At 35.9% G+C, this 13,326-nt stretch overlaps 1 protein-coding gene across 1 annotated transcript in view; it reads left to right on the top strand.

Moving 5' to 3' along the window:
* Positions 1-13,326, top strand: part of LOC120626370 (tiggy-winkle hedgehog protein) — a 48,266-nt gene that overhangs the window by 22,530 nt on the left and 12,410 nt on the right. Inside the window, exon 2 of the mRNA XM_039893876.1 lies at positions 11,971-12,232. Coding sequence (XP_039749810.1) covers positions 11,971-12,232 — 262 coding nt within the window. The remainder of the gene's footprint in view (positions 1-11,970; positions 12,233-13,326) is intronic.

The raw sequence follows: 13,326 nt of genomic DNA, 5'->3' as shown, positions 1-13,326 counted from the left end.
AATATGCACGAAATTTTTATTGTACGATTGATTATCAGAGGACTGTTATTGAAGCTGACAGGTGTTTTAGTTTACCAGATACGGCAGCACTAACATTTGACACTGCAGTTTTTAATTTAAGTTAAAAGCCTAATAGGAATAAAGCGGGAATCTACTTTATTTTAACATTTTTCTCATCTGACATTGTATTCGAGTGGTTATAATTGTTACCACCATATTTATTTTTAGCGGACCTCTTAAACCATAAAACTTTACATGAAAAATATCCCTTGTCAAACCAAATTCAGGTTGAGTAGCAAAAAAATTAAACTTATCTATTAAATTAACCGAAAAAAAGGTATGAATGAAAATAGAAAAAAAAATTGTTGATTTGCATTAAATTGCAGCGTTCATTTAGCCAATAGAATCGGTTCAAAGGAGCCGAGGATGCGAGATAGCAACGTTTAAGAACCCTGCTGAGGCAGAGTTGGGTCATCCAGCTTATTCATTAGCGCTGTGTTCCTCCCACCGACGTCGCTCATTTTATTTTATTTATGGCCGACGAGTCGAGGTGAGACCCCAATTTCGCATATGCCTGTAGCTTGATAATAATTATACACTAGCAGCGCAGAGGCTTAAAAAGGCCGCCATTTTAAAACGCAATCTCTTGATCATACTCGTTGTCTTCAGTTCGCAAAATCTTTGGTGTTAATGCATTTCTTTTTCTGCAAGTAATAGTGAACTAATAATAGGTAATCTTTAAAGCCCCTCAAACGGCATTTGTGCAGTATAGAGGTTCTAGCCTCTTAATCCTCCTTAAGAGCTACACTCTCACATGAGAAAATATACCTCAGGTATCTAACAGTGGGAAAATAATACTGAAGTTTATTTCATTAATAATGTTTCAATAAAACTTATAACTCATTTATATACTTTATTGTATGTATTTTTGTATTGTATTAATTGTTTGTATTGTTGCTTGTCATATAGACTCGTATCTATAAAAATAACATGTAACTATCCATATTTTGGTATTTGCATATCTCCTATTTCCCTTTTCCCTTTCCTATTTTCTATTTTAAGAGATGGAGCGGGAAGAAAATAGGTTAATAATATATCGATGCCGATGTAAATTTTATTTGAACAAGTAACACAATAATAAAATAGATATTCCATAAACTTTACACGTTTAGCATATAAATTAACGCTCTTAAAGCCATAATATATGATAGATTAATAAATTAGCACTTCTTTGTATGTAATGAATGCTTCTAAAGATAAATAAGTTATTTTAACTTATTCATGTCTAGAAGCATTCAGTTAGATATAACCCTAGGATTGTAGGAGTATTATAAATTGACACTTACATATACGTAATAATTAACACATGTTCCAGTGTTATGTAGAAGTATGGCCGCCGAGCATAACTACTAAGTTTGAAGGCAAATTTATTTCTTCAATAGTCATAACGAGTTCAGTAAAAGAAAGGTTCTGTGACCCCTAAATTATTACTAAACTAAACTGAACTACTACGTAGAGAGTAATAAGGGACTAGATACTCACAGTGGCGTGCGATAAGTTTAAGACCTGGAAAGGCATTGAGCTATATAAAATTTTTAGAGTAGGCCAGGTTTTTGTGCATGGTGTAATGGCACGCCATTGAATACTGATTCAGTAATCATCATCATAACCAACGAATAACCATGATGATGCGGGTTGGTAGACTTCATACGTCTTTGAGAACACTATGGAGAATTGCAGGATCCCTCACGATGTTTCTTTCACTGTTAAAGTAAGTGTTATTTAAAAACATTAATAAGAAAAACACATAACTCTGAAAAGTCGGAGGTAAAACACATAACTAGGCTATCAATATTTTATGAATAAATATAAATAGTTTATGCTAAGTAATCAGCAATTTAATTGACTTTAATCGAAATAAATCTAATCTAAAGATAAATAGCTATACTGAGAATTTTATAAGGCAATGAGAAGGTCAAAGCGAGGGACGCAGTGGCAAAAAGCTCTCTCATGTCCGCGATGTTCAGATAACCTTAAACTGAGCATTTGTTATCCTTATCTCGTGTTCGAGCGTGGCTAATGTGGCTGCAGGCAGATACACCCGATCGATTTATGTCGCCTGCCTGGCACCCACGACAAATTGATAATTAATTTTGGACCGACGTCTTTGATCACACCGAAGTATTTGCGAAAATACCTGGCACTTAAATGTCGACTACCGTTAAAGATTTAATGAAAAATATTATGATACGCATTAAGGTAGTTGTATGATGTGAAATATCTAATTTGGCGGAGTAGAGTGGCTAATAACATGGCGCCACTCATTTCTATTACATACATACGTTTTTTAAAAATTTTAGTTTTAATTAATTTTTTATTCAAGGTTTCAATACTTGATCTTAATAACAATATTGTAGTGTTTCATATAGCACCATGGTACGGAACCCACCGTTTGCGTGTCCAATTAGTCCGTTTTTATTTTTTTATTACCTGAGATGCTCTATGTTTTATATACTTTATTTAACTGAGCATAAATACTTAATCCAAGGCTTTAAACAACGCTTAATTATTTAAAAAAAAAGCTAACATATATAAAAACTTGGCCTTGTAATCCGTACTCTTATTATACGGAACTTATGAACATTAAATACTAATGTCAACACCGCAAAATTCCGTAAATGAACTGAAGTGAAAATAACCACAGGATGGTCCCATGTCAGTGACTCGTTGGTGAAATATTAATCGATTGGAAGCACGTAACTACGTGTAAACCAATATTCTAAGTCGCCAAGTTACATTTGCAGTTGCAGCCAAGCCTCTTACTCCGAAAACTTGGGTGCATAGGGACTACAATTTCTTCTTTATCGTTGTATAACGCAACAGATCTTTTTCAAAAACGATACCCCTCTCATCAGGTAATTTTGTCAAATTACTGGAGCTATCGCTTTTGATTTGGGTACCGAAAACAATACTAAACCTTTTGTGCAATTTGATACCGACCGCTGAAGCAAGTAATAAAATTTAGCGGTCAGACCAACCCAATCACACGAAAAATGAATTGGAATCGAAATTCAAACGACATATGTGTGAAATACCTTGAAATGTCTATAAAGTAGAAGATGCTAGACTTTAGAGGACTGTTATAAATTTTATATAAATGTGTAATTCAAAAGGATAACATCCATTAAGTTTGTAAACAAAAACTACTCGAACTTATCAAACACTTACAACCTGGTAGCCATTTCACACTGATTAAACAAAAAAATAAATGGTATGTGTCATAAAAATATGCGTGTCGACGACACGTCACCTCACAATGTGCCCCTAAACGCTGCTTAATCCTTTAAAACAATGCTAATGGATCTACGTTAAAGTCCGCCGCCTGAAGTCCTGTCAGCGTATAATACATCCGACTGATCGCCTTAACGCTTCGCTCGCCACCAATAAAGTTGACACTAAATTACGAACCGTTTTATTTTGTTGCTACACAAAATCACAAAATTGTAAATAAATATTTTATTGTACGCGTTCACTGAACGCATTTTAGTGTGAGCGATGAACACGGGTTCACGTCAAAACATCTTTATCGGGTTATTTGTCTTATAAAATATTATCGAGAGGCTCTTCGGGACCGTCAGCAAAAGAGGACGTATAGTGTGATATGTGTGCGATTGTTGACTTTACGCCCACGGTGATGCGATCACTTCTCTTTGGGACGGGACAAACAATAAAAGCGGCGATTACGAACCTGAGTTGTAACAAATATAGTTTATTATTCTAAGAAGATGAGCTTCAAAAGGAGTGATTCTTTAGGCATGAATAGTATAGCGGCCGACCGTACCGACAGCGGAGATTAGTGCGCGAGCAACGCAGCCGCCCGTACCAAATGCGACGCGACGGCTCGAGTTATGAACTTCTGATAAACTGATAAATCAATACATTCTATATCGATAGCTCAAACGCGTCATGATTTTGCCTTTTCATTTATTTTATGTAGACCCACAATATTCCAATATTTAATAACTAACTATTGCCCCCAATTTCATCCTTTTGACTGTATTGATGTCATGAATAACATATCTTCCTTTTTCCGTTTCGAAGAAGTTGGAATACTTAGTTTCTTCCACTGCAGTGTATTGCGTGACACATCCACCAAATCCAATAAGAAATATTCGATAGATGGTTAGGAAATCTGACTCTTCTTTATCCTAACCCTTTCCTATTCCTTTATTCCATCCTTTGTTTTGTCCTATTTCTGGCGACAGGTGTCTTTTCGAACAATGAATACTAGGGAGAAAAATAGAGCTATGATCTAAACCAAATGTTACGTACAATGACTCGTATTAAAGGTACCGATTAAGATATTTAAATAACTCTTAGATTATGATAATTATCAGGTTTAACCATAGACCGATAACTACAGTACTACACATAATCAAGAAAAGAGAAAAATAATATCAATTTTCCACCTTGAATAGAAGGTATGGTAGGAGTATTTAAAGTAAAAGTCACAACCGGTCGGGTTGGAAGAGGCGGGCAATCATCGCCTCCCGCAATCACGTACTTGTCGCATTTTCATCACCTCCTGCGCTAAAAGTGACGTAATTACGGATGCAAATCGATCAGCGGTAGTTATCGTCCCGACAAGGGTTGACGCAGAAAATTAGCACGATACGCAAGATAATGTTTATAGCCTTCCGAGCGTCATTTAGCGCCGAGGATAATTGCGAAGAAACTAATCGCCTCATATACTTTACATATTTGTAAGCGGCCCGGATAACGTGCAGGGACCACTTGTACTTCGAGGAACGTATATTAAGTAAATAAAAATAGTGTAGTGTAGTACAACGACTACTATTCGAATATAAAGTATGGGTAACAGTTTTAGAAAACTTGTTTGGCGTAAAATTTACTTCAGAAAGTGATTTATCTTATAAACCGTATTACATTGCGCCATTTCTAAAACAGAACTATCAATTAAATTACAAACAGCATTATTGGTAGGTTCTATCGAACCTCGATTGGTTATAAATCTTTATCGCTGACTATTCTCATCGAGCTATTTTAAAACAGACCTTATTAAATTTTATTCAACAATATCGGTAACCTGAAATCTCACCATTTTCTTCAATCAATGTTTTAGAATTGCCATCTTAGAGAAAATCACATTACCGTTACTGATGTGCATAACATATTGCAATGAAGTAATAATCGAATAATGCATACTCTCAAACCCAGAAGCTTTGGCATATACCTATACTAAGTTCGTTTTAAAAATAAATTTTTGAAAGGTAGCATAGTTTTATTACATGCGCTGAATGCAGACTGACGTTATTTACGCGATTTTAAAAGAATAACCTGCGACTATTGTATTGTTTAATCCAGCTAAGCATCAATAGGCTGTAAATGTTTTATGAAAACAAATTAATTATAGTTATAAGAACATGGGATTACTAAAATTACTCGACGTCGGAAGCGTGGATTCCTTTGCTTATACGAATGACTTGCAACTTACAACTAGTGGGATGTTCTCATTGACTCCACCATTGACCTCCGCTACAACCGGTGATCATGATATTATAAATAATACTCACACAATTCCTGCAGGTAATGTATTAGAAATGGAGAGAGAATAAAAAGAAACCGATCGAGCTCTGGGGAGTTGGTCGGCAATATCGAGTTGTAAATAGATGAAATCAAGTTTTGCACCTGGAAGTTAACTCAAAAGGCCTTTTCATATTAGGTCAGTGTTAGCAAGCTTAAATTTATGGATTGAAAAATAAACTCTTCAGTATCTTGATTTATTGTAATCGCTGTATAAAAGGGAAACATTGATTGTTTGTCAAAAATTTGGAAGGGTTGCAAACAAATAAAATTGGAAAATTGAAAAAAAAAAACAGATTTTCACAAATCACAATTATCCGAGTTAGGTATTATGCAACATTGAAAAATAAGTTCCCGGCGGCAAGATTATCTACCACATGTTTATTTGTGTTCTAACCTAACCTCATCTAAATTTTCAATTGTTCGCTCTCCTCTGCAATCGTCCTAGATTTTTCGATACTCCTGTATGTTACGCCTATTTTCTCCAAAGTTGCAAACCTTCGGAGTCCAAGGCCGTGGGTTCGATTCCCACAACTGGAAAATGTTTTGTGTGATGAGCATGAATGTTATTCAGTGTCTGGGTGTTTATATGTATATTCTAAGTATTTATGTATATTATTCATAAAAATATTCATCAGTCATCTTAGTACCCATAACACAAGCTACGCTTACTTTGGGGCTAGATGGCGATGTGTGTATTGGCGTAGTATATTTATTTATTTGTTATTTATTCAAATCAACGAAAATTTTATCGATTCCGTGTCTATATATTTTTGAAGCGGCTGTATTTGCATATAAAAACTTTGTCTTTATGTTATGTTTGTTTTGTCGTTTTTGCCCAGTTGCATGGAACGTGGTCCAGTCGTGACCCCGATCCATGCAACTGGGTCAAAATATCGAAAAATCCAGAAATATTATCGTGGTATGCACCCGTTGAACTATAAGAACTATTAAGAAAAGATTTTTCTTTATTTATTTTAAAATTCAATCGTGTAAGTGCAAGTACTTGTACATTGTACAACGGTTCTCTTACAAATGGCTTGATTTAAACATGTGTATTTACTTACCTGAATAGGATACATCGTGGAAAGACAATCCAAGTGAATGAAGTGTAACGTTTCATTAACAGTGCTCTGTAACTCAAGCAAACACTGCGTATCGGTGTCTTGTTTCAAAAGCTTTTTTAACAAAGTGAAAGGCGCCCAAGTCTCCTTAAAACTTTGTGGGCTGTTTTCGTTAGCGTTTATCGAGTAGCTCAATGAGAAAAAACTGGTCAAGGGTGTCAAAACACGCATAATGCAGGGTTCCGTAATTATGCCATGAATCTATGTATTTCTACAAGTCGAAATAAATTCTAGTAGTATGTGCTTTCTAGAATTCGATGATTAAATTGGTCCATTTTTTTTTTTGATTTTTACTAACAATTTTATAATGGTTAATTTTGTTATATGAATACGCGCACGCTATGAAATTATTTAAAGTAATTTTCTTTCTCCTATCAATCGAATTTTAATACTTAAACTATTATAACCATGAGTAAATGTATGATTTAGGAGTTACTAAGTTGTTGTTAATAACTGTATTTCTACTTCGTGCTCATGCTCTAGGATTGTTAAGTTCAGTACTCGGTGAATCCGAACACGATTTTAGAATGCGAGATGGTTTCATAACTGTGCTAAATTTTAGCTTTACTATTTTATTTAATATTTACAAACTAAAATTTTTACAACAGACATTCGGGCGAACAACCATACTAACAGACGTAAAGGAGCTAAAAAGGTTCATTGTTAGACTACGGAACCCTATAAAGTAGCAACATGAACAACATGGCATAATCTTTATTTGAGACCCTATTGGTATACTTTAAAGTACATTATTATTATGCAAAATATAAAGAATGACGTCTTCATTTAGGTACAGTGTTTCATATTTTTCCCTTGATGAAATGAATGGTTACTATCGAATAAAAACTACTGAAGCGGAATCCAGTTATTTATTAATAATTCATGACAATATGGCCGAACGGATTTTCCTGCTGAAAGATAATAATTATCGCCAAAACCTACATTTTTCCTACTTTATTTGTCGTATCTTCTTTTGTCCTAGAATGCGTAGGTATTCATCCATGTCATTCTGTAATAATTACATCAAAATGCGTAAAAGGAATCAATATAAATATAATTCTGAATTCACTTCAATTTTTGCCATACCTACCTATCTATGTAGACGGTTTCATAGGTACATCTCTGTTTTATAGATTACACGTTGGTTTCACCGTTTGCGTTTTGAAACAAGTTTAATAAAATAAAATCGGGTTTCGCTTTACTTTAAATGTTCGTCTAGTAGAAACTAATTATCGGTATGGGTTTAATATAACTGCCGTACCCTTAACAGGTTAGCCCGCTACCATATACTTAGACTACATCATCACTTACTACCTGGTGAGATTGTGGTCAAGGGCTAAATTGTATTGGCAGCCCTGATCCCAGTTTAACAAATAAAATGAGTTTTAGCTTGCTTGATCACATTTAATTTCAACGGTGAATTCGGCCCTTAGAAATACCAGACAATAATCAGTCGGTCATTCTAATAACTGTAATTGTTTACTAGTTGGTTGGACCTTACAACATTTATCATTATCATCAACTTTTTACGGCTGCACCGGGCACGGGTTACAATGAGAAGACCATAGGCCGTAGTCCACAACGCTGGCAAAGTGCGGGTTTATAGACTTTACACGCCGTTGAGAACATTATGGATAACTCTCAGGCAAGTAGCTCTCCTTTTGATATTTTCATTTACCGTTAAAGCAAGTGATATTTAATTGCTTAAATTAAAAAAAGCCAACTACTACATTACCTTACCACTATCAAATTTTAAAGTTCAAACTCATCAAACGGATGGACATAAGAAAGATTTGAATGATATAGATAGGAAGAATGTTCCCACTGTGATGACAGAGGCTTTAATACAACAAAGCATCGACAAAGGGTGATATTTTTCGTAGACAAACATGAAGGGGCTTCGAACATAAACGGGCACAGGTGATCTACACCTTCTCTATGCATATTTATGACTTGTTCGACGACTAACGCGGCACCAGGGTTTACATGTCAAACAAATATGTTTACTATGCGCTTATCTGTACACAGACGTGTTAAAATATTACTTGTGTGTAATGAGTAGCTGGTGAAACTGAAAAACAATTTATAGTTGTTTCGTTTTAAAATAATTTACAATTTGGTTAATTTTGAAATTAACGTGTAAATCAACTGCTGCTGCCTACGACTTGATATCAACGCTATTCTCAGATTTTTAAATTGACGCAGGAACCTTTTTATTCGGGATAGAAAGTATCCCATGAACATTTTCAGGATACGAACTATGTGTGCTATACTTCATTCAGATAAGTGCTTTAGTTGAAACAAAACATTAAAAGACAGGCACACTTACACATTTATAATAAGTATACATTTACGCCTTCATGTTGATATATTTAGATATACTCGGACAGCGCAGGCACGTTAATATATTCTCTGTGCAAATCTTTGTAAAGTTATATATTGAAATAAAAACATTACCCATATATAAAGATTTTTCTTACTCTTTAGCCTTGTCGTCTTGTCTAGATACTGAACATTTATCACAGACGTTCGACTCCTTCAGTAAACTGAACTAATTAAAAACAATAATTCATGTAGCGAACACGTAAAAAAAAAATACTTTAGTAGAATATTCTGAATGTACTTATATTTTATTTTATAACACGCGTATAATATTGATACTCATATTTGATAAGTAAGTAGTAGCAGATACCATTGTATGATTAATAGGTAAAAGCAGTATCTAATGCAATCGTAATTTATTTGACGAAAATTAATGATCGAATTCATAAAAGTCGCCCTTAAGTATTTATTGTGGATTCACCACACACAAAACATGAAAAAACATCACAAACCAGTCTGCATTGGTCGGTGCTTTTCGACTCCTGGCTTTGTACAAAAAACGATGTGTTAAGGAATGTAAAGAGCCATTTAATTATCCTAATATATTGTTATGGTCGCGGAGGGAGGCAGCGATAAATTATTATAGGGAAACTAAGTTCTGTGAAGGTGGCGAATGATATAGTGGAAATTAACCTTGTTTATTTCTAATTTTTGACAAATTTACAAGATATTCATATTATAAAATGTATCCTTGGATTTATGAAAATCTCAAGTTGAATCCAAACTTTTCCCAGGATATCTATTCATGTTTATAACTGCACCCGTTGCAATAGTGCGATGATCCTTAGAGTTTTATTATTTTTGCCTCAATTCCATCGCACGGCCTTCGTTATGCGTCCGCAAGTGCCTCGTTCGCCACCGGTTCAGGTAGCCTGGTTTCACTTTAAAACTTGACCCTAGGTATACGACACGCTTGTTGTTTTTTAATTAAAATTGTCTGAAATGGGATTTTGTTGTGTATTTGATAATTTGAGAAGTTTTTTTGTCGAAACTGGTTTCAAGGCTGATCTTCATTGGGTATATGGATTACTATATGCCTATCGCAGAGAAGATAATCGTGCTATTAGGGTGGGTTGGTATGGCGTTGCGGGCAAGGCGAGGTGTCAGAGGCAGGCAACCCGCTGCGCCCGGGCATTGTGATCGACAGCTTGTTTACTAAAAATATGCATAATGAATTTATAATAGCCCGCCCGGCTTGTCGTGCCGTATCCACTTGCTAGAGCCTACTTATAAGTGCACTAGCAATTGAATAAATGTATTTGTAGCTCTACCAACCTTACGAGTTATTTATTCAAATTAATTTAATATAAAACGTATTACGACGTAACAACATTCGAATTGTTCGTTGATGTACAATTCGAATTTGAGCCAGGCTTGGTGGTTAACGTTAAAATAAAAGTTCAAAGATAGAAGTTTCTTTGTAAAAGAACCCAATAATAGTGCCACCTTCGCGCATTGTGTTCCCACGCTAAAGTGCATCAGTGTTTGAGTATGCATTTAACATTCGATTGTTTTAGTGCGGGCCGAGACGTCTGCAGAGTAAACAGTGGGCATCCCATGACCCGTCGCGGTGCCGCAGACCGGCCAAATCTTGATTGTGAACATTTATCGTAGATACTTTACCATAAGTTCTTCTTCTTGTTTGCATTACCGCCTAACTTTGGTGTGACAAAGGTTATATAGGTTGTCATGTCACGGTTTGGTACCTATAGGAATTTTGTGTTCAAAATATTTGTACATCCTTAAAATTGAAAATCGGAACCGTGAAAAATCTGGAATCACTTTGGCGAAGCAGAGCGTTTGGAATTTCTTACAACTCTTTATTAGGTGGTTGGAACGTTCGTAGAAATAATTATGTACGGTGCTCCAAAATATCTTTTATATTGAATGCAAGCGGACGTCGCGTCCACGCGGGGCGCCCATCGGCTCGATTCGTTACGTCAATCTTCAAACTTTTTCACTATGAAATCTGCATAGAGTGAGTTGACATCGCGGACACAAAGCTGGCATGCGGTGCGTCGGACATTGTCCACATTTCTTTATAAATATTTTGACATTTCCTTTATTTTGCCGGCGTAGTTATTTCACAAAGTCGTGTCAATCCCTTTGTACGAACCGTTTTAATTTGATTTATTTTTCATGACGGAGTACCAGACACTGTACTCTTCGATGGAGCGGTGTGTTTTGTCAATTTGTTGTCACGTCGATAGGGCGCATTCTTTAGTCGTCTCAAGTAATAAATTTGCGATTTTGAAGGCTAGGTTGGCTAGGTATTTCTCGAAAGCCTATTGTGATGTTGACAACTAGTCAAAGAGTCACTTAGTAGAACAAACTGCATATATAATAAATATTTGCTGTCGTCATATAATGTTAAGCGATGGATCGGATGGTGAATAATTCAACTTTGCGTCAAATGTACATTTATAACACTATCTGTATATATTCATTCATATCCTGATAGGAATATACAAACACATTCTCCTTGCTTGTTTGGGGGCTAGGTAAAACGACCTTCGACTCTTATGATACGATAATTACAGATTATTATCAGGCGTTAGTGATAAAACTTACGGAAGGCTTAACATTCTCTCCCAGGCAGGTGAACGTAAACGTTACAATTTGACAAAATCGAAAAATTTACCCTTTACCATTTACCCATCCAGTTACTGACTCGGGCCAACGTTGATTTCTCAGCGCAACTGAAGGGATAATAGATACCAGTGGTAGATAAACCAAGCCTGCTTGCTATCTCTTTATGTACTACTGACAATGTAGGAGTATTATTATCTATCTAAAAATATGCTGTAGATAGAATTTTTTTTGACATCATAACTAACGATATATAACGAAAAATTTTCAGCGGTGTAAAGAAAAGCTGAACACGCTCGCCATTAGTGTGATGAACCAGTGGCCCGGCGTGCGGCTCAGAGTGATCGAGGGTTGGGACGAGGAGAATTCGCATCTTGACAACTCTCTGCACTACGAGGGCCGTGCCGTAGACCTGACGACCAGTGACCGTGATCGGAGCAAGTACGGAATGCTCGCCCGCCTCGCCGTGGAAGCCGGATTTGATTGGGTCTTCTACGAAAGCCGGTCCTATATACACTGCTCAGTCAAGACAGGTGTGTATTTACCTATTTAATTTTCTAAATTGCTAGTTCTCCTACAAAATAGGTAAAGAAGTTTAACAGTTTAATATGTTTTGTTAATGTAATATAACATGCTCAATGTCCTTAAGGCTTTATCAAAAAACGTAACAAAACAAACGCTTTGGCGTAAATATTCATTGCATAACGTCGGGACAGCTAAGTGTTTTTTTAGCTCTGATATTGGTGTGGCAAAACAATGCATAATTATTCTGATGTTGTCGGTCGGAGATACCTATAATAGAAACTAAGCATACATTTTGTACTTACCCGTATACCGCCTACCTTCTGCAAAATATGTTTCCAAAATGACAGGATTTATGTGATATAAAAAAATACCGACTGAGTCTGTCGGAGAGAGACTTGCAAACAAAGGGTCCGTAACTAGGTGCAATATGAAACACATTATAGTATTACATTATTTCAAGCAAAAGACACTGAAACACGTTTCTTGTATTAAATTAAATAGGAAGAAACTTTATAGTCTAATTCCAACTTTCTACCTATTAGGGTTTATGAGGTACAGTCTGCTGATGGACAGATGGACTGACGGAACGGTTTAATAAAAGGGTCCTGGTTCCACCTTTCGGATACGGAAAACTAAAAGATACTAATATGCCATAGAAAACCGACCAAATTCATATAGGCCCAAGAGCCTGGCGCTATTGCTTTAAGGCGCTAATTAAGCGTCTGATCTTGATCCCTAGAAGCATGTTTTCTACTAAAACATTCGTATTTAAGCTTGTAACAAACTGTTTAACTTAGAACATTCATCATTCATTTGCTAATTTGTTTAATACATCTTTGCGGTAAGATTTCACTGTTTTAAATAATTTGTGAGTGTCATTAGAGCAATAAAAGATTAAAACGAATCAAACGTGAGCGGACCACATCGTGATTTTTTAAATTGATGGGTACGTAACTGTATAAGGTGGACTACGGGACAGGCCTCGCAGGCCAAATATATAGTTGAGCTTTACAAGAAGAATGCACCTCAGACAGCTTCCCGCGCCCGCGCGCCGGCGGTGTCGATCAAACGGACGAACAAGCCTCTTGTTAACCTACGTCCT

This window comes from Pararge aegeria, chromosome 9 (assembly GCF_905163445.1).
Source record: "Pararge aegeria chromosome 9, ilParAegt1.1, whole genome shotgun sequence".
Classification (NCBI taxonomy): domain Eukaryota; kingdom Metazoa; phylum Arthropoda; class Insecta; order Lepidoptera; family Nymphalidae; genus Pararge; species Pararge aegeria.
Note: the sequence above shows the minus strand (reverse complement) of the source record. Positions and strands in the feature narration are given on the sequence as shown.